Below are 22,711 nucleotides of genomic sequence, written 5' to 3' on the forward strand. Positions count from 1 at the left end.
AAAATTTGTGTTTATTTGAAAGCAGGATGTATTCTATGGGTGGTTATCAGACATGGAGTTCGCATCAAACGTCGATGATCGAAAAACAAGACTAAAGAAACGGCTCTTTAGGGTGCTTTCTTTTGTTCCTTGATGTACCTAATCTATTATCGAGGAACAAAACACTTTCCTAGAGAGTAGGTACCTATGAAATCGCGAGGGATGTATTCTTAAATCTAGCACTCACCTCTTACAAGTTCAGTACGAGGCGGGTCTTGTCCCGGCAATCAACAGCATTTAAAGTCATACCTGTTAAAGGTTTTAAAAGAAAATCTTCCTGCTTAAGCCATTTGGCGTAAATCCTGTTTCAAAGATCCACCTTGTGACTATTTTTTATTTCCGCAAGATAGGCCCACAACCTGACAAGTACTAGGTATCCTTGTCAGGTTGTGGGCCTATCTTGGCCCACAGGCCAAGTATTTCAGCTGTCCATTCACATCATTGTAACTAGTTGTTTCGTGATAACCTCGAATCACTTCCCATTTCCCCCGAGGACAGTGTCGTCCTGATTGCGACGGCTCTGGACATGTCCCGCCTGTATTCGTTAGACGAACACCCCTTTAATCAAGCTAGGTATCTTTATAGTATGTATAGTATAGGTGTTATCTGACAATTCGTCAACCTTATAGCAACAAAGATGTATGGCGTTATCTGGCGTTATTCATTAGCGCGCTACAAAGCCTCAATTAGCTATTAATTGTTTGTATTAATTTGGACGAAAAGTATGCAGATTTAACTAAAATGATGCTTGTAAAGTTAATAAAAAAGTGTAGGAACTCAGTTGTCATTTTACTGGTTTGGTTTTAGTTACTACTACCAACTCCTACTAAAATATATTAGCAACATCAAAGTCAGCTTAAACTGTGCGGAGCCGAGGAAAATATCCTATTTTGTTTGTCGATTAGTCTCAGTTAAGCTTCTTAAGTCATTATATAAAATTACCGAATACCTATTAAGAACGGTAAGTATCAAAACTTTCCTCAAGCTTTTATATTATAGCATCAGCAAACCTCTATCAACATGCAATTTTTCAGTTCCTTAAATCTTAGGCCCAGAATAGCTCCCTTGTTGGGAAATATGGAGAACCCTTTGAATTTTTTTAAAAAGCCACCATACTTATTTAAATATTTACAAGATTACTCGCGTTATTTATCAGGTAGATAAATAATAATATCTATAATGCCTGTTAGGCTACGACCTCAGGGAAATCTATTGTATTGTACAATTTATTGTCGAATATTATCGCAATCATTGCCTGATTTAAATATTTATCACGATTGAGTCTTACGAGAGCCTAGCCTCCGTAATAAAACAGAATTTGAAGCTAATTTTACTTAAAAACATTTTGCTTTGTCTCAACAGAAATACATTATTCATACTAATCCCGAATTCAAGGAGGATAACCCAGCGTTCAGGATTTGCAGAATAAAATATAAATTGAAAAACGGTTTTATTCAAATATATTTTAATGAGTAACATGCAATTCATGCAAATTATTTAGAAAACAACGACTGAATCACACTGAACAATTGAGAAACACACTTACATCTATAATAGCCTAGAATAATAGCAGCTACGCAATACAATGAGATCGTTAGAAATATAAGCCTAGATGTTGCAATCATACTATAATTTGACCACCCAGCAACGGAAAACAGCTGAAAATATTCCCAATATTGTTATTGTAGTTTGTAAGATACAGATAGTATGAAAGATTGTTAATTTATAAATTGGCTAGGGCTGGCTGACCAGACTATAATCTGTATTGCAACCACTAGAGTTGAAAGACTGGTAGAGGTCGCATACACAAAACAATGATTTAACACACCGATTTTCACGTATTTACGTGCGACACGCACATATTTACACCGACCGGTGAATGACTCAAATTCGATCAAATTAATGTATGAAATAAATGCCTGCTAAATCGGTTTCAGTAAGTCACCGAATGTCTTAAGCGCTTTTATATCTCATATTTCTGTTTATCTGTCATCACTGACTGTAGAAGAAATAACATGCAATACGTAGCTAAATAATATTTAATTATCTAATATTTCATAATCTTCATTCCATTTTTGAATGAACAGTTTTTTCCTGCTCCGCTGCAGTAGAGGGCGCCCGGTGACAACTCGAATGGAGAATTCGTCGAATAGCCAGACTCCGGACTTAAGTAATTTAATACCCTAGAAATGTATCATTTTAAGTCGAAACATCAAAATTAAGTGAGTAAACTTTATAGGTCTGTGTTATTTTTATGTCTTGGTTAAACGAGTTTTAAGACTGATTAAAAAATAATCTGATAAAGTTAGAAGAAAGATTCTCAATGTCTGTTAAAACTCAGAAAAAAATGCCTAATTATTTTTAAATTGCTCCCTCCAGTTTGGAACACGATTAGCATTTGTTACGAACGATTTAACTGAACTTAGAAAGCGGCGATTAAAATTGTTTTTGTTTTTCAAATAGAACTTGTAAAGGCACCGCAAACTTTCTTGAAGATGCGTTCACAGATACCGTTATTAGAGATTCTTTAAAAATTCGCTGTACCCGGCCGACTCGGGGGTGGGCGGGGTGTACACCGTTGAAGTTATCTTGTTCGACGTGTTTGACCTCTGAAAATTAAAAAAACAATATGATATAGGTAAATGTTGTATAATATCATAAAATACTAAAACGATGAACGTTGGTATTTCTACATGATTTTTAATTTATCTCCTGCCTTTAATGATCACTTATATCAAATATCTTGTTGATGTAACCTGTCATTAGTATTTTTGATTAGACTAGACTATGGTAGACGAATATGGGTCTTATTTCGTCGGGCTTACAAAGAATTGATGTTTAGTTCTAACATTAATTCTAAACTCTAGAAAATTGTTCAATAAATTAGTTCAGAAATTCGTCAAAGAAAATTCCAAATTAAATACGAGTAAACTTCATCATTCTCTTGTCTTAATTAAAATTCAATCAGTACAAATCAAGGTACCTTGTATAATGACTACAAAGTTTGAAGTAGTTAGGAATACTAGGGATAAGCTAAGTGCCGTCATTTAATGAGACTGAAGTGCTAATCCGTCGTATTTAAGTATACAATTAATTAAGTTTCTTTGAAAGATACCTATAGCTGTACCTTGTAGTTATTCCAATATCGAGTCGACAGTATTAATAGATTTCTATATTAATTTGGGACTGATGTAAGTGTACGACTATAGTTACAAGTATGTAAACACATAATTACTTCGCGGTTATTTAATTATTGAGTTAAATAGTAGTAGAGTTAGACCAAGAAAAGTCTGCAGCGATTTTGATAGCCCACGCATTGAAAGTGTTATTTATACGTCATAATTTCATAGAAGTTTGACGTTTAAGCTAACGCTTGCACTGCGTGAGCTATGAAAATCGCTGCAGTCTTTTCTTGGTCCAGCTCTTATCTAGTAGTATTAACGACAAAAAATATAATGTACCATATTTCAAATTATGTAGTAACAAAATAAAAATCATAATACATAATAATAGGTAATTCACCTGACTCGTAGCGCTGTAGCAAGCTGGCCGCTGCTTACTTATCCGGGATGGGGTCACCAGGTTAGACTGACAATACGCCTGCAAACATAATATACCTATCTTACATGTTTACTATTATTTCATACCAATCTGATAAGACTAGACAACAACAACTAAGTAATAATTCGTGGAAATCAAGCAATATTAGACCTTTTATATATGCCCTTAGGAACTAAGGTGTTTGTGGCGATAACAGGAGGACCCGATATCTTGGAGGAAAATTGATGAGAAAAATATTAGATTGTAAAATAATTGTAATTGAGGAAAAAATGGATGTTCATTAGACATTATTAGATAGGTATTCATTAAGACTAAGAGACATATATACTTAGTTCAAAATAAAAATATACCTAAGTAACATAGTAAATTCTTGGTGTCTGATGGTAAATACTGTTAGCCTCAAAAATAGCTGGCTAATACCTACGTAAATTCATCATTTTGGTGATTTTCTTTATATTTGGTAGTAGGGTTTGAAACTCATTTTCGGAATTAATCACAGCAAAATTCAAAATTCAAAGTCACAATAGACTTGGACTGGTTCAAATTAAATGAGATAAAGTCACATAAGACTTGGACTGGTCTAAATTAAATTAGCTGCTAATTATTTCATTATATTATTAACACCAAAGTGACCTTTAAACAATACTATCAGTTATTTATCGATTGTATAAAATAACAAGGCTTTAGGTTATAAAATGCTTAACAGTTTTTGTATTGGAAAAAAAGATAAATTAATCAAAAGTATAACCTTCAAAACGACATAAAATTAAACCCTCATACTAATCATAAGAGCAACCTGAAAACATAATAAATAAAAGTCATAAGGGGCATTATCTATGAAAAGGGACCTTATTGTCGATGGCGCTTACTCCGCACAGCGGTGCGCAGCATTGTATTTATATCGGAGCATCGTTAATAATGGCGTAAGCGCCATCCAGAATAAGGTCCCTTTTAATCGAAAACGTCACATATAAGTACTCACAGAATACGGTGTGCTCTTGGCAGGGCGCTTGCAAGCCGGGGCCTGTATGAACGCCGGGGACAGATTAGAGCCCGGGGAGATCGGGATGCTGAATGGAGATTGCTCTGAAATATTACAACGTCAGGCCGTTGACCGCGTGTGTCTTACGGGGGTCACTGGAAGGCCTGTACACACCGGGAGCGTGTGCGTAGACGCGCGTTGTAATATACAGTTCCCTATGAGAGACGACGCACCGCTTGCGTGACGTGTGCGCGGCTCCAACATTTTAGCCTGCACGTCTAGCACACATAGCCGGTGTGGCCTGGCCTTTAAGTACTAAAAACTGTTGCTATTAACTGATAATAATATGATTCGTCTATGCTAAACGTCCCAATGCTAGACATGCCAATGCCCATTAGTTGACACTCGGCTGTCACGTCTGTTCTTAATGATGTAAGTTAAAAGATGTGATGTAGATAAATACTGGGACAGTGACGAACACTCGGACGTATAGCGAGCTGCAAAACACACTACTGTCCATGCACTTTTGCATGTGAATATACTTAGGGCTAACGGGCTAATATACTTAGGTACTTAACCCTTTATAAGGCCCCATTTATACAGATATGCTACGTGAAAGTTAAATACACTACCATGTTTCTAATGCACTGGGGAACACATCTACGCCAAAAAAAAAACGAAATCATTAAGAAAAACATGTGGTCAATATATGCACTCAGCCTGTTAGTGCACTTGAGTTTTCAGATGATCTGTTTCCAATACCCCTATTCATTGACATTGACATAACAAACATAAGGTGCTCTGTACAGACTGGCGTTTAATTGACTACATACGGTAAATCGAACATTATTGTGTATCTTGTAGTGGGTAGGATTAATATACGAATATCACTGAAAAAATTATAAGCTCTTGCAATTCACGATGGAGAGTGGATTTATCAAAATTAGACCTTGTCATCATACCAATAAGAGTCTCGCCACTCGCTATCGTGAATTGCAAGAGCTATAATTCAAATTATTAGATACAGCGACGTGTATATTTTTAATAGTATAATGGAAACAATGACGATAGCTTGCTTCCCTTGACAGGCATAGTGCATAAATTGACCACATACTATAGATTAATTAATTACACAAAAATTAAATACTGACCGAAAAAGTATGAACGAGGAAAGAAAGCCTGATATATTCGCTATATAATACCATTATAGTTAAATAATAAAGAGGATGTTCTTCTCCGTAAATGTTTATTAACTAAGTGGTTTCCAAATCGTCTCTGCCTTATAAAGGGTTAATAAGTAGAATGGTAAGCGAAGCTGGCCCCGTAGATAACATGCCAATCGCTATCGCTCCGTAGCGAAAGAAACGCAACTGTCACTGTCACACTAATATGGAAGAGCGATAGAGAGACATAAAGCGATTCGATGGCGAAGCGCAAGCGATTGTCACCTTGGCCAGGCCGCCTGATTTATATATTTTTACGCATAGCAAGACTCAAAAGTGTGAAAATCAAATATGTTCTGTAGTATCTTAATTAGAGAGTTATTAGGTAAAAAATATAACAACAATAAATCATCTTTCCATTTACAAATTAGTCACGTACGTAAGTATAAAAAAAACTTCTCGCATTAAGAAAAATGCATATATGTTTGAGCTGCTGAGGTGTAAATTATTTTGCTACTACATGTTTCAGTTTCAATAAAACTTTCTACAGATTATAGTAAGTGTCCTCACCTTGCCAAGTTGTACCCGTTTGCCAAATTGTCACTACATTGTTAAATTACAGCATTGTGGTTCATAACGCTTGCCGACCTCATGGTGTAAGATATTTTAAGGCTTGTGTGAGACACCTAGTTGGATTGACCAAGCAATCGCCTCAAATCATGTCCTTTGTAATAAAATGATTCGTGTTGGCAAATCGAATTATCGAACATCTGGCGGTCTAGCATAAGTTGCGTTCTCACGCGCGAGTTCATGTTCATAATTGAAGTCGCGCTAGATGTATGGAGTCGCGCGCGAGAACGCAACTCATGCTAGCAACCTGTCATACCGATGTTAATAGATCAAACGAATCTGGGTGCGTAGACAAGATGCCAATCGTTCACGCTTCGTAGCGTACCGTAGTTATCTCTCTCTATCACTCTTCCATATTGAAGAGTGATAGAGAGACACAGAGCGTTGCGTTGTCGTAGCGATAGCGATTGTCACTAGGCCGGCAGCGAATCAGTCAGCCGGCCTAGCCAAGGTTACAATCGCTATCGCTTCGACAACGAAACGCTTTGTCTCTCTATCACTCCTCCATATTAGTGCGACAGTGACAGTTGCGTTTCGATCGCTACGAAGCGTTAGCGATTTGCATGTTGGCTACGCGGCCTGCTCTCGGGTTCGCCTTAGTAAATTAAGGACGGTATAAGCACGAATAATTTCGTACATTTACCCACCATTTCCTATCTCCATTGCACACGTATAATTATTGTGTTGTCCCGCTCGCACAGTGTTCAAAAGTATCAAGGGAAATTGTGTCGCTTAACTCGGGTTAATCCATTCGACCCTCTCAGCAAATATCTACCCTATTACGTTTTCTTAATACCAAAATCGCATAATCTGACAGATGGATTTACCCGAGATTGAAGTTAAGCGACTCAATTATGATGAGCACGGAATCACGGAACTGTTCATGAGTTGAGGAATTTAATGTTCAGCATGTGGCATTAAGTCCATCTTTTGTAATTGTATATTTTTACAATGCAATAAAGTTTAAATAAATAGATAGAATACATTATTTATACTATTTATTTACGGATCTTGAGGTCACGCCACACTAGCGCTCCTTGTCCGTGCCCGCGTACCTACCAAATAAGAATAAAAGCCACCTCATACTAGCGTCTTTTGAGCGTCGGCGTTTAGTCAGCGCTTTGGAAAATGGCGTCGCTGCGCAGTTGCGCCAATGTTACGTCGAGCAGCAGCCATCGAGAGACGCTGACGCTCGGAAGACGCTGGTGCGAGGTGGCCCACTACCTTAGTGAGGCGGATGCTCGGTAAGCTTTCTGACTGAGTTTAACATTTTACGGGTGAATTCACTTACTCTTGTTAGCGCTGGCGAGCTGTGTCTCCAAGTTCTTGATAGTTTTCTGGCACTCTTTCAATTGTTTGTGCTGCTTTTGGCATATTTCAGTCATGCGCTTTAGCTCTGTGCGGGCCAAGTAGAACTTTTTGGTCTGTTGACAATAACGTATTATTTTGAGCGTGAAAAATATTAATATTAAATGAAAGAAAGTGAAAATAATGTATACTGTTCCACTACATCTAAAACTTCACTGAAAATAGACTATATATAGGTACTTAATTAATTACTTAGGTACATATATTATCTACTAGCAACCCGCCCCGGCTTCGCACGGGTTAACAAATTATACATCTAAACCTTCTCAAGAAACTCTCTATTGATAGGTGAAAACCGCATGAAAATCCGTTCAGTAGTTTTTGAGTTTATCGCGAACAAACATACAAACACACAAACAGACAGAAGCGGCGGGGGACTTTGTTTTAGAAGGTGTAGTGATATCATCTTTATGTACATGTAATAAGACGCATCTCATACAATATTTAAAACTAACAACATTATGGTACTTAAAATGAAAAAGAAACTTAAAAACTAAAAACTTACGGACTGTAAAAGATAAGACAAGAGACGTCTTCTATGCTGTCTCTGGAACTGTAAGACTTCACTGCATTTCTTTATAAACTCTTCAGGCTCTGTGAAATAATCTTGGACTTCGGGTTTCATCTGAAAATATATTATGTAAAGACTAAACAATGAAGTTCAAAACCAGAAAGAAAACTAATTACAATTAAGAGTTTTGATGAATAGCGATATCTAATTGTGACGCAGGAAACATTCTTATTAAATATCACAACTCACAACATTGTTCAACACGAAGAAATAAATTTATACAAGAGAATAGATAGGTACTGTATTTTATAGGTACTTACGTCCGGTACTAATTTCATAATAGAACATGGCAAGCGGCATACTAAACATGTCGCATTCTCTTTTCCTTTTGTTACTGAAGAAAAAATGTTTAGGTATATTAAACACTGAACTAAAAATAAAACATTTCAAAGAAAAATATTTAACAAACCATTGTCCAAGCACTTATTGCAAAACATATGACCACATGATGTTAAATGTAACGATATTCCCGGTTCTAATTGAGAGAAACATTTATTGCAGTGAATCCAATCCATTTTGATCTGTAAATATTTATTTTGATTAAAAATAATTAAAAACTTGATACGTGAAACTTTTGAAAACTGCTGTCATCTTGTCTACCGCGCCAACGCGCCATTTTTTAGGTCGTTTATAATGCAGCTTTTATTAACAAAACTACGAGTAAGTAACTCAATAGCAAGTTGTTGAAAATATGTTGCAAAAAAACTGAGCGATATCGAACATAACACGGGATTGAATATCAATAAAGCAGTCCTATAAACTAAATTTGACCTCTTATGAAATCGTTTTATTTAGAGTTTTATTATTACTGCTTCCACAGATGACTACCTGATAAAATACTTAAGCGACTTTTTAATGACATTGAAATACGCGCGACAACGGCATTCAATTTCTACTTGATATACAGCCAAGTAGTGATAAAAGTCGTTAAATTATTATAATGAGTTTTATATGATTGGTAAAACAGGGTTAGTTTGTTAATTAAGCTAGTTAAATATTTATTATAAAGTTTTGAAGTGAATTGGTTGTATTTTTTTAAACAAATACTTTTTTCTCACGCCCATAAAAGTTAATTAAAACAGGTATGTAAATAAATACCTACGTTCTATCACAGTAAACGTGCAGCGATACTCAATCCTCTTGTAATTTGGGCATGGGATGAATAATAATGAGATTTGTCTGACATAAGAGGAATAAATTACATGCAAAATCTCTGCTTTTAAATTCGATTTTTCTTTCTCATAAGTAACAAGAAAACCTTTTAAAGTGTTAGAGAATCCCTACATTAAAAAAATAGGTGGTAAGTAAGTACAACTGGAATAAATATATATTTTAAAACTCTCAATCTCTCAATATCTAGTTCTTAAAACGACACACGCGCGCACTGTGTCTTCAAAACTTGTCTTAAACTACCATTAGCATACAAGCATCATACAAGTATCATCGTGGATCCAACACTGTGTCACAAATGGAATACAGCCACACATCTGGCTGAATATAAAAGAAAATATCAGTCTTGTAGTCGGTAGTGTGTTCTCGCGGCCGGGTCGATCGGCTGGATTGACCATGACATTGAAATATCTAGTAGTTCTGTTGGCCCTGACCGGCGTCCACTGCAAAACAGCATGTACGTTTGTTTTATTTTTGCATGTTTTTATTTATTTGTACAGTTTAACCCAGTTTCCGATTACATTAAGTTTTTCACTATTTAAAAAGAAGAGGTACCTACCTCTTCCTACCTACATAGAAGTTAGGGTTTTTTTCTTTTGGCTTATAAAATAAATAAGATTAAAAAAAAGTTTTTTTTTATCTAATTAAACCAAGCGAACCATAGGAAGGTTGAGATTCAATAAAACTTTTTTTATTGGTTTTATTTTGTTAATACTTTTTAATACAGATAATGCATTACAAAGAGGTTCTTAGTACCTATGTTCATTGTGCCAAAATAGGAGTACCTAGTTTAGATGGTAGTTTTTTTTTTGTCATTAGTGTGATTTAGACTCCAATTATCTAAAAATATAATTTATATTTAATTTTAATTATAACTTTATTAATTTTGTTTGTTATTAAAGTGGTATTTGTTATTATACATATATGCTTTTGGGTCAAAGCACAAGGTAAAAATGGGCAGCTCCGATTGCTGTTATCAATGTTTACAAACAACTTGTTGCCATGTTGCCTATCGCACTCTTTTATTATGAAAATAAAACACCGAAATTGAGTACCGATTTCAGTTCGTTAACTTTTTAATTTCGTTATACTAAATAGATAAACATTGACCCCCGTCTAATGAATTAACGATAGGAATGTTTTTTTTTTATTTACTAATTGGTGGGAAGGTAGACCAAGAAAGATCTGCAACGATTTTGATACCATTCGCAGTGCAAGTGTTATTGAATACGTCATAGTTTCATAGAAGTTTGACGTTTAAAATAACACTTGCACTGCGTGCGCTATCAAAATCGTTGCAGACTTATCTTAGTCTAACTGTACTACTTTTAATTATAAATTCAACACGTTTTTTATTATGATGTAAATTTACGTTAGGTTTACTATAAGAATTTTAGGAAATCGGTTCCTATGTACATAGATAGTTTAAACACCCTCGTATTTATTATGGTACTTATTTATAATGGTATTAACATCTGAAAAACCGAAAAAGTCTGAATCTTTGATGAATTGATCGTAGTGGTTATATTCTCTTTGATATAAATTTTTTTTTTAGAAAAAGTCACAAAACATGACGCAAATTTGCAACATTGATAAAAATAAGCAAATTAGCTTGCAATACCTTCTGAGCTTAGTTTTCCTCATTTTTATACTCATTAATAAAGTTTTACCATAAATGATTGACCGTAAACATCAAAATTTCTTGTAAGTCGGCTAATTTTAAAAGGCTGTCTTTTTTGACGGTTTACCTTTTCCTTTAGTTCCTTTTCTTGAGGGTCGCAGTTCTAACCTAACCTAACCCACTTTTCCAGCAACGGTCCGTTTTCTTAGGGGTTGCAGTAACCTAAACTCCTTTTTTAGCAATTTCAATGAATACTACGAGTATGTGAAAGGTAATTTAGTAAAATAATAATTGTTGAAATTAATATTCTGTGAACTATAGTGTCGCACAAATAATATTCAATGAATAATAATTCTACAGTCAGTAGTTATTTTATTTAAAAATCTTTGAATAAATATTCTGAATTTTAATTAAGTTACAAAATATGTTTCTTTGGAATGAATAATCGAAGAAACAGAATTAATTGTAACAAAAATGTGCTATTCGATTATTCTATGAATAATTTTCTGTATAACAAAATTCTGCACAAATTTGGCGGTAAAATAAGGGTACACCCTTTTTTGACACCTGCTTTCTACTTGCCTCCATCCTGCCTCGCTCCCGGATACATTCGGATACTATTTCCTCGACTGTCACTAACCGGGGCTCCGAACTTTTCCGGGGCCGATGACAGAGCGATCTCCGGGGTGCGGCCGAATGTCCGGAACTCCCGGTAGTGTCCGGAATTACGTCCCGGTGGACGCGAGCCCGTTCCGAACAGGGCTATAACCGCGAAAATCGAAGTTCGCAAATTGCGTGTATCTTTCTCTGTCACTCTAATTAAGCCTTCGTTGGAGTAACAGAGAAAGATCCCCGCAATTTGCGAATTTCGGTTTTCGCGGTAGTCCCCCTGAACTTATAAAATGTTGCAACTGACGGATGTGTCCCGCGGGGGAATCGTGGCTGATCAATAGGAACTATGGTTGGAATTTATTTAAACTCTCTTCCACAGTTTTTCCACTTGCATTAAAGCATAATTATATCCAATCCAACTGGGCAGTAGAAAAAGGCGCTAATTACAAAGTTTTCTATGGGAGATACTGACAAAGTGGCTGTGCCAATAAATAGGTAGGTAGTTGATCAAATGACCTTTGCTACTAAGTATCAAAATTAAAAAAAAAAACAACGTGTTGCACTCCGGAAGTGCCGGCAGAAGTGAAAACTCAATGACATTGTAACAGTTTTTCGATCAGGTCACGTGTCCGTCTTACGTCTTACGTCAAAACATTAATAACCGCGCCATCTAGTGCAAAATGTCTGCAGCCCTATGTATAATTGATGTTAACGCCATCCAGCGTTATTTCGTCGCATTACTTGAAACCCCTAAGCATATCACTGTTAGTACTCGAGTTATATTAGTACCAGTTAGAGCCTAGAGGGAAACTCACTAGATGGCATTTAAATCAATAAAGAAAAACTCGATGACATTGTAACAGTTTTTCGATCAGGTCACGTGTCCGTCTTACGTCTTACGAATCTTACGGTCACGTGACACCTGTTGCGAGTTTAACATTTTTTCCCCATCACAAAAAGTGCACAGCGCCACTAAAGAAGTTTTCACTTCAAAAAAAACGCATGTTAAACGGAGGCCTACCGCCAACATTGAACATAGGAATGGACATAAGTAGACTTGTTTTGTTGTAGCTGCCATGTTTAATTGTATTTTTTATATTTGTTTTTTATTCGTCCGCAGATAAAATATGCGGTCCCGTGCAGCACCTCAAGGCTTGCCAGGACATGCTGGAAGTCCCGACTAAGAGCAAAGCGACCTTGGAGTGTGTGGCGGCCAGAGACAGGTAAATTAATAATACATAAGTCGACACTATAAACAGACATCGAGCGAGACATTGCTGCATTGTCAATAGACAAAGTTATTCCACAACATCGTCAAATATTGACTAAGTTTGATTATAACCTTATTATAACTTTGTGTTTAATTTTATCTTACCTATTTTTTCTCGGAACTCGGAAAAAAGCTTACAAAATCGCGAACACAAATGCCTTTTTAATATTCCTTCTGGGCCGGGTACGTGCCTAGACTTGAAGTCGGTTTATCAATAAACATGATGTCTAAAGTGTATTTACGTGATGTTTCTTGGGAGTAATGTCAGTGGACTCAATTACCTATTCAATTGTTGTAATAGTTAATATCCGTAGCCTCTTAGTCACTTGTTTCTTTGCTACTTACATTGTATCCTACGTCCTAACGCATAAACTAAAGCAAAGAGAAACAATATCGGTAACAAGTAACGATTTAATAGACTACTTAGTCATGATGCAAAACCAGCTTCCAAAATATAGGTAATACCGACGTAGTGCATAAATAATTATTTTCCATCGTATTTTCTCGGAAACGTTCGTATTTGCCATGCTACTTCAGTCAACGTCAGTGCCTTTTGTACCGAGACTGACTGAAATAGCAAGACACGTTCGTACGTTTCCGTGAAAATACGATGGAAAATAATTATGCACAACATCTGTGAAACAAATGTAAACACCTGTTGACTTGTTTAAGGTTTTTATGGGGGAAGTAAAATCGCCTACAGCGCACGCTGTACCATAAATTTTCTAAAGCGAAGTTCGGCTGTCTGCAGAAAAATCAAATATATTTCTACTGTCTAGTCTAGTGGTCTAGGTAAAAAGCTAGGGTTTCACGAAAATTAGACGAGACGAATGTTTTTATTTCACTTAGCGTAAACACCCCAAGAATCAACATGTTTAGACCCAATATTCGACTTGCTGTCAACTTTATAGCTGACATTATGATTGAAAATGTCGATTATTAGAGCTGTGTCGGGCACTGGAGCCTCCACGTTACTTACTTACTTCGCTGGCTCAGCGACTCGAAGTGGATCTTGGCCTCCGACACTAGCTTTCGCCATTCGTTCCTGTCCTATGCGATCTGACGCCATTCAACCACTTGGATGTCACACAGGTCTTTCAGGACCTCATCGATCCATCGGTACCTAGGCCTTCCGACCGGACGTTCCCAGTTGGTCGCCCCAGATAAGTTCTCTTGGCCGCACGATCCTCTCCCATCTTCTCCACATGGCCGAGCCAGCGAAGTCGAGTTAGCTTCTATTATTTTATCTTTGTCTCTAGGGTAGAATGCCTTTACCAAGTGCAGCAGCGGCAAGCGGACTTCGTGCCCGTGGATCCCGAGGACATGTACGTGGCCACCAACATACCCAACCAGGACTTCGTGCTGTTCCAGGAGTACAGGACTGATGATGAGCCTGATGGTAAGTTACCTACCTGTTTTACTATTGTAATAGATGGCGCTACTACTGTTTGATACACTCGTGATGGTTACCGCGCTCCCCGATAGATGGCACTACCTGAATTTTAGATGGCGCTATCAAGTTTTCCGGAACTTCATGACTCATAAAGTTCAGACCGAATCAGTCTTATAGGTTATGTATATACAGTCAACTGTAAACATATAGGTGCACAAATCATCTCAAAAACATGTCCCATATACCGGGTGTGGCCTGTAATACGAGCAAAAAATTTAACTGTAAGCTGTACTCCTCATACTGACCAACATTTGTTTAGCAGCTTTTAAAAATAACTTGTGGTTTGATTTTCAATACACTTTAAAGTTTATTCTAAGACGCAATGTATTGCGAATTTTGTTATGTTTAAGGCATGACAAGCAACGTCAACCACAAATGATATGGCATGGCGATGGCGTCCATTGAAAATAATATTTATTTTGTATGAAAAATGAATGAATGGAGAATGGAAGGGATTAGTTGGACGGAAAAAATATCAAATGATAGGGTTCTAGATAGGATTAACGAGAAAAGAAATATAATAGCGACAATAGAAAATAGAAGAGGAGTACTAATTGGACATCTGCTACGACACGACATGCTCCTAAAGAACATCATAGAAGGAAAAATAGAGGGAAAGAGAGGAAGAGGAAGACCGAGAATAAATTATTTCAACCAAATAAAAGAAAAGGTTCAGGTCGTGTCATACCAGAAGGTTAAGGAGTTGGCAGAGGACCGGACGAGTTGGAGATTGCTCCACCGACAAGAGCACAGCTCTTAAATATAAAGAAGAGAAGAAGATGAAAAATAGGAAGTCTAAATCCTTCATAATTTTTAAAAGTTGTTGAACAAAAGTGTCACCTTTTGAGGAGTACAATCCATGTTTTAATTTTATTATATGCTCGTGTTACAGGCCACACCCGGTATAGCTCTTATGTCCGCGAATTAAGAACTATGGGACATACTTTTGAATAAGTTGGCTACACCCATATTTTTACACTTGACTGTATAAGTTTAAGCTTTCATAAGATGCAGAGATGCGATAGACAAATTACGTAATACCCATATCTTTGAAATGTTCTAATTCCTGCGTAAAACGAACGAAAGATGCAAAATCCTATAGAAGTTTTCCTAATGAATGGCCTAACCTAATTTTAACCTTTGTAAAAATGGGATTTGTCAATTGACTTACAGTTTCAGCAAATTCCACCTCGCCGAGCTAACTCTATTCAAAACGCTTAATTCATAATATTCCAGCTAACATCGTTGAATATAAATATTGAACGTTGCGTTTAACATTATTAACACGAAACTCCTTTCAAAATTTTGTTAAGGCGTTCAACCTCGGCTTATTGGAAAACGTTTAAACAATGTTAAGTCAATACTTCGTTACTTTACTTTAACTTTTAACTTTGCATACTTTAATTATATAAAGCTGTGACTGCACTATGCTTGAAGTTTGTAAACAATAAGTTGATTTCGTCGGACGATTCAAATTTGCTTTTACGTGAAGTTAGTACAGTAGAACTGCTTTTAGTTAAGATAAATACATTTATTTACACTTACACCAAAGACATATGTAACTCCGTATAAGATGAATAAAGTCTAAGGAAAAAACGTGCCTCGGAAATCAAGAAAAAGTCATTCCCACACACACCTTTGGCCTATGCTCGGCTAAACGGTGTCCGTTTCATATTTAACAATTTTAACACATAGGTATCAGTGAAAGAACATGGGTCAAAATGATATAAATATTTTTTTTTTGATAGTTGTATACTTACATTTTCATTTTGAGTTTTAATCGTGTGTCGATAGATGGCAGTAAATTTACTGTGACTACAAAATTTACTATAACAGGACCCCTCTATACTATCTATTCTCTTTGCTTACACTTATTAATATTCATAGAGGAAAATGGGGACAACGTTTATTTGGAAAGGAGTTTTCGGGGCGGTCATCCACTTTCGTCTTAATATAGGATGTCAACACCACAGTAACATTTCAGCTGTAGGTAGCTTAGAGCATTTAATAACCGGAGTCGCATTTAAGAGTTAAGAGCTTACCCCTCTGCCGAAAACCTTGCACAACTGTACAAACTTTTGTATGGACTGACGTTTATCTGACATGGGTATTTGTACGTTACGTACCAATCATGTACAAATAGCCTACATTTGACGTGCCCCTCCCCCGCAAAAATCGGCAGACTGTTTTGTACAGAAAATGACAGCCATGGCGTCTCCAGTTACTAAATACTCAAAGGTAGGTACTAGGTACCTAAGTTTTATTTTTAGGAGGATTTAGACGGTCGGCGTTTTATCCATTTCGCCGGAACCGTTTGTACCAAAGTAAGTAGGAGAGTGACGTACACCTGTCATGAAACGATAAAAGTACCTGTAGCTACAACCGTCAAATCTTGAAGTCGGTACAGTCGCCATCAGACATATCGAAGCAGCCGAGGTGCTCAAGAATATCTGAACACGCACTCTAACGCCTTGACAACAGAAGCGTGTGCAGATATTTGTAAGCACCTTGGCCGCTCCGATATATCTGATGGCGCCTGTACCTACTGTACTCTTACGCCGCACTGTCTGTTCGCATTTTAAATTTTACAATGGTTTCGGTCTATTGTCATTAAATTTTCAATGGGCCTCGTGTTACAGCCATTCTCGCTCGTCATGCCAGTTGTTGTGGTTTTTATTAACCAAAAAAATACATTAAATGGTACCTATGTTTTGTTCAAACTCACGTTACTCTTTGGCAATCGGCCCGATTTGAACTTTAAGATACGTCAAAGATTACGCCTAGATACGATATTTTTGTTTGAAGACGTCACTTTTGACACTGACATATCTAATCCATATTGTATCTAAAGTTAGACCGCAGCGATTATGATAGCCCACGACTTGCACTGGCAAGTGTTATTATACGTCATAATTTCATAGACAATTGACGTTACAAAATAACACTTGCACTGCGTGGGCTATCAAAATCGCTGCAAACTTTTCTTGGTCTAACTCTAGACGTAATTTTTGACGTATCTCAAAGTTCGAATCGGGGCATATCTTGACTGATACAATTCATTCCAACCAACGCAACATAAAAATACTCGCATAATAAGATTGTTTACAACCAGCAAGCTATATAGGTACACTGTGGCGTTCAAAAGTTCATGGAGATGTTTCAACCGTAATATTAAGGCATTACGGTCGACATCTATCCATGCACTTTAGAACGCCACTGTACATGTAATATATGATAGTCAGCGAAATGCTATACATGGAAGTATTCTGTCCGCTCAATTATGACCCAACGCAAACTACCCCGCGATAGGCGGTACTTACAAACTGCTCGATTGGCAATCTCAGTACCACCGAGATGACAGTCGGTGACAAATGGCTAAATTGATTTATAAAAACAACGTTTTTTTTGTAATTAAACATATATTCATGTGTCGTGAAGTGGTGCAGAAGTTATTTTAGTTCATACCAAGGACAGTGGAATCACTTTTCACTTGTAGTAAACAGATAACTTCAGTAGAATTTGGAAAAAACATGACGATTTGTTTTCAATACTACCGTGCTAAGCTAAAACGTAACAACTGCATACGACTTTCATAACAACATACGACTTTTTAAATTGCGAGGATAATAGGGATGGTGTTATGCTAAATGAAGTAGACTATTTTATTAACTTGTGTTTGGTTTAGGTATTTTCTATATATGTATTTATAAATGTAGTAATAAATTCCTTCTTACAGATTTGTATTTTCCTTTTTTATTTCATGAGATGGAGCTATAAAAAAACTACCTAGTTATTTCAAATTAATAATCAAATTTGGTATTGTCATTTTAAATTACTTTCCATTCAGATTCCCACAAGATGCTATTCGCAGAGAACTATGGAAAAAAGCTGTCCAATTAGAGAGACATGAAATTGAGTGGATGCCTGGCAAGATATCTAGAATATGTTCTATTCATGAGATAATCATACCCGGTCTCCTATATGTAGATACATTTTTCCTATCATACTTTCACTGAATTAATTTAACAAATACACACATTATCTGAAAATGTTGATCATTTGAATCCACCCTCTACTGTCACATATATGTAGGTTCTCTCTCAAGCCATTTCCGTCAGTAGAAAAGAGCGGCAAACATATTAACTCACATTATAGACGGGTCTAACGAGAATTATATTCAATTACCTTGATTTACCGACGTAGTTTCGTATAATGTGAGTTAATATGTGTTCAAAACGCGAAAGTTTAAAATATTATAAGAGCGGCAAATTTAGAAAATGTAAGCGCGCGAACGGCTGTGGTCCTATACAAAATTTTAATTTTGCACCTTTTTCTACTGACAAACTTGCTTGACCGGCTATATACATATAAAATATTCTGAACTGAAAGTGGGGATTTATTGTGACTCCGCCTGTTCAAATATTTTTGACCCGATTCGTGTACCCATGTAAATTTTGCAGACTGTATAGCCAGTCCGATTTCTAAGATCAAGTTCGCCATACATTTACTATGGCGTACTTGATCTTAGAAAAACGGACAGACTATACCTGAACGTGACTTCGCACTGCCATGCAGATTGATAATAAAATATACAAAATACTTATTATAGCGGAATACATTTATACAACAATGATATATTTACTTATGTTGAGTTAGTCTGTCATCTCATAACAACATTTTAACTAGTTATCTTTTAATCTGCATTAAATTATTATACGTGAATTATTTGACTGGTTCTTCACAGTATGGCATAAACCTATCCCTGTCCAAGTCATATTCTAATCAAATATAAACCGCGAATTCTCAGCGGCCAGTACGTACAGCAAGAAGAGGTTATTAGCGGATTAATGTCGCTGATTGGTAGTTATTGACATTATATGCATTTCATCTACACTTAGCTATGTACCATTAGTGTAATAAAGATGACTCTTATTTTGTTTACCAGCTTTGATTACAGGCTCTGTAAACGCGTCGTCTTATTTGAATGTAGGCGTAATTGTGTATGTGTGCTAATTTGGCCCGAGAATTTGAACGGTAATGTTCCTAAAGGCGGTATCCATGGTTATATATGATCGCAGATGATAGTCGATCTGAATAATTTCCGGTGCATTGTGTAACTTTCTCCATTCAAATGTCTGTGTTCATTCATATATCCATATCCACCCACCTAAAATCCAACTCCCAGGACAATTCGAGTTTTAGTTATTCGATCTGTTTCCGATTATGATACTGATCTGTTCTGTCAGTATGAAAAGTAAAATTTCTTCAACCAAATACGTCACTTTTGACGATGACAGATCATTATCATATCGGAAACAGATCGAATAAATAAAACTCGAATTCGCCTATTAGGTACGTTTGTGTGGTGCCAGTTCATTGCTATTTTATTAGTACGAGAATGCTGTAAACTTAGACTGTCTTCATGTTGGATGCGGCTCTCACACCGCTCTGGTGTGCGAGTAGGATACTTCTCTACGCGAATAGCGCTGTCTCACTCACTCGCATGTGATGTGAAGAACGCCAATGATTCGAAAAACATATGAACATTATTTTATTTTGGATGCAATAGTGTAAATGCTATAGTTTTCGATATTTTTGATCACACCAGCTGGTAAAGGCTCTCTTGTTTGTTCAAAATCTGATAATAAGAAAGTTGCATTTTATTCACACGTGAGGCAAAGTAATCAAATGCAGATTTTGAGTTGTTTTCTTATGTTTGCTGGTAGAATTGACTTTTAAATGATTTTGAATGATAAATATTTAATAACATTAATTTTGAATCGATTTGCTTTGATTTTGTTTGATGTTTTACAGTTAGTATTTTCCTCGTGTTGGTGTGGTGAAAAATTTTGTTTCACTCGGTGGCAAATTTTGTTTAACCCTCGTGCCTTGAAACCCTCGCAACGCTCAAGATTCCGTTTTTCGAACTACTGGCTACATACACTAATGGTTCAATTTTGGAATATTTCGCTTGCTCGGTTATCAATATTAGCACGAGAGGTTAAACAACAACTTTGCCCCCTTTTAAAACAAATAACTATTTATAAGACGGTCAAGCAAATCTTGTCAGTAGAAAAAGGCGCGAAATTCAAATTTTCTATGAGACGCCTACATTTTTCAAATTTGCCGCCTTTTTCTACTGGCAAGATCTGCTTGACCAACGTATAGATATTTTACTCCAACCCATCATTCAAAATCAAAAATCAAAATCAAAAATATACTTTATTCATGTAGGCCTAGCAACAAGCTCTTATGAATCGTAATTAATCTTAATCTAATTATCAGAGCAATTTATTGATGTTAATATTATTCCATAATAAAATTGGATTATTATACATATCAAATTTAACACTAAGAATTTCACAAAAGGATCGTCAAACATTAAAAAGATTGTATAAAAAAATACTAGTCTAGAATTTCTAGAATAAAATCTAAATGTCAAAAAAAAAGCATAAGTAACAAAAGAAGTAGATAGTATTACATCGGAATATCCATTTCCTCATCAATAATCAAATGTACCTAATAAATAAATAATCATTTCGAATAACAATTAATCCCACGTTGTAATATCATTCATGTAGTCTTGTGTGGTATAATAAGCTTTAGAAATAAGTTTACGCTTTACATAATTCTTAAATTTATTAATAGATAATTCAGTAATATGGTTTGGAAGTTTATTATAAAATCTTACACAATTATCCATGAATGATTTTTTAATTTTATGGAGCCGAGTGAAGGGCACTGCGAGCTTATGTTTATTTCTAGTATTAATATTATGAATTTCACAATTTTTCCTAAAATTTACAATATTTTTATGTACATACAGAATATTCTCATAAATGTATTGACAGTGCACTGTCATTATGTCAATTTCCTTAAATTTATCTCTAAGTGAGTCTCTATGGTTCATTTTGTATATTGCTCGAATAGCCCTCTTCTGCAGAACAAAAATGGTATTTATCTCTGAAGCACCGCCCCACAGTAAAATACCATATGCCATAATGCTATGGAAGTAACTAAAATATACTAATCGAGCTGTTTTCACGTCAGTTAACTGACGGATTTTGCTCACTGCAAAAGCTGCAGAGCTCAGTCTATTCGAAAGAGTAGCAATATGGGGACCCCACTGGAGTTTAGAATTGTATTGGCCAACCATTTCTATCTACAACAAAGCAATAACCATAGCGATCGAAAAACCAATAGCAATAAAAGAAAACGTCCACAGAATGCAGGTGTCGTACACCGTTGGCATTCGTTATGGATGAAACTCGTTCCGCCGCTAACAGCGGGCCTACCGCGAACTACGTTCGACGTGTTGCCTCACTATCGCACTTGTAAATTCGTACGAAAGTGTGACAGGGAGGCAACACGTCGAACGTAGTTCGCGGTAGGCCCTCAGCGTATTGCATTCAACGTTGACAAAACGGATGCTGGGAATAAATCGACAGATAAATAAAAGTCGGCCTGGATATCCAATAAAAAGTGCTAAACTAGTAAAATGGAGTTGAATAGAAATGGTAAAAAATCTAAATTAATATTCTGACTGACCGATTGACCTGGTATTTGACACATAAGCAAACTGTTAAGAACTTGTGCCACTTTATTACAAGATCTATAGGTACTTAGAGTTAGACCAAGATAAGTCTGCAACGATTTTGATAGCACACGCATATGAAATTATGACGTAAAATAACACTTGCACTGCGTTTGCTATTGGAATCGTAGCAGACTTTTCTTGGTCTAACTCTAAGCATGCGTTGTATGATGTACGTCCTGTCACTGTCGCCAGATATGATCACGTATGTCACGCTAATCACAGAAACGATTGTTATACGAAGCACTATATATATTTACAGACAACATTTACAATAATAGGTCTTGGTATGATGAGGATGTTTTTCAGACTGTTATGGCAACGTATTCAATAATTTACAGTGACAAGGTTCTAAAAGAAAATAAATAATATTCAAATATAAAACCTAAATAAACCTCTTTACAATAGTAGAACAGCAGAATACGTCACACGTTGATAAGATACCTAACTTTATTTTATTTGAGTCGTATATTTTTGATCACAACACAAAACCACAGCTTATAGTTATGGCACCTAATAAACATGAACAATAAACATTAAACTTGGCGGTAACGATTGCAATAAACAGGCACAGATGCCATCTGTTCGTATCTTTGACAGCTTTGCCTCTTTGGAGCAATTTTTAAACATTTGTATTATGCGTCAATATATGCGTACTTTTTAAAAGACTCTATCAG

The 22,711-nt window shown here is 36.1% G+C and overlaps 2 protein-coding genes across 2 annotated transcripts in view; one reads left to right on the top strand and one right to left on the bottom strand.

The window, feature by feature from the left end:
• Window positions 1-2,086: 2,086 nt before the first annotated feature.
• LOC134794498 (zip homologous protein 2-like) lies at window positions 2,087-8,913 on the bottom strand. The gene is given in 8 exon segments (XM_063766309.1): window positions 2,087-2,222; window positions 2,545-2,648; window positions 3,562-3,639; window positions 4,583-4,686; window positions 7,667-7,799; window positions 8,249-8,368; window positions 8,575-8,648; window positions 8,724-8,913. Coding segments are annotated over 8 exon segments (855 nt in total). The 5' UTR covers window positions 8,830-8,913.
• A 915-nt stretch (window positions 8,914-9,828) lies between these two features.
• Window positions 9,829-22,711, top strand: part of LOC134794204 (transferrin) — a 57,567-nt gene continuing 44,684 nt past the window's right edge. Inside the window, exons 1-3 of the mRNA XM_063765950.1 lie at window positions 9,829-9,941; window positions 12,838-12,940; window positions 14,247-14,386. Coding sequence (XP_063622020.1) covers window positions 9,881-9,941; window positions 12,838-12,940; window positions 14,247-14,386 — 304 coding nt within the window. The 5' untranslated portion in view covers window positions 9,829-9,880. The remainder of the gene's footprint in view (window positions 9,942-12,837; window positions 12,941-14,246; window positions 14,387-22,711) is intronic.

The sequence above is a fragment of the Cydia splendana genome, chromosome 10, assembly GCF_910591565.1.
Source record: "Cydia splendana chromosome 10, ilCydSple1.2, whole genome shotgun sequence".
NCBI lineage: Eukaryota > Metazoa > Arthropoda > Insecta > Lepidoptera > Tortricidae > Cydia > Cydia splendana.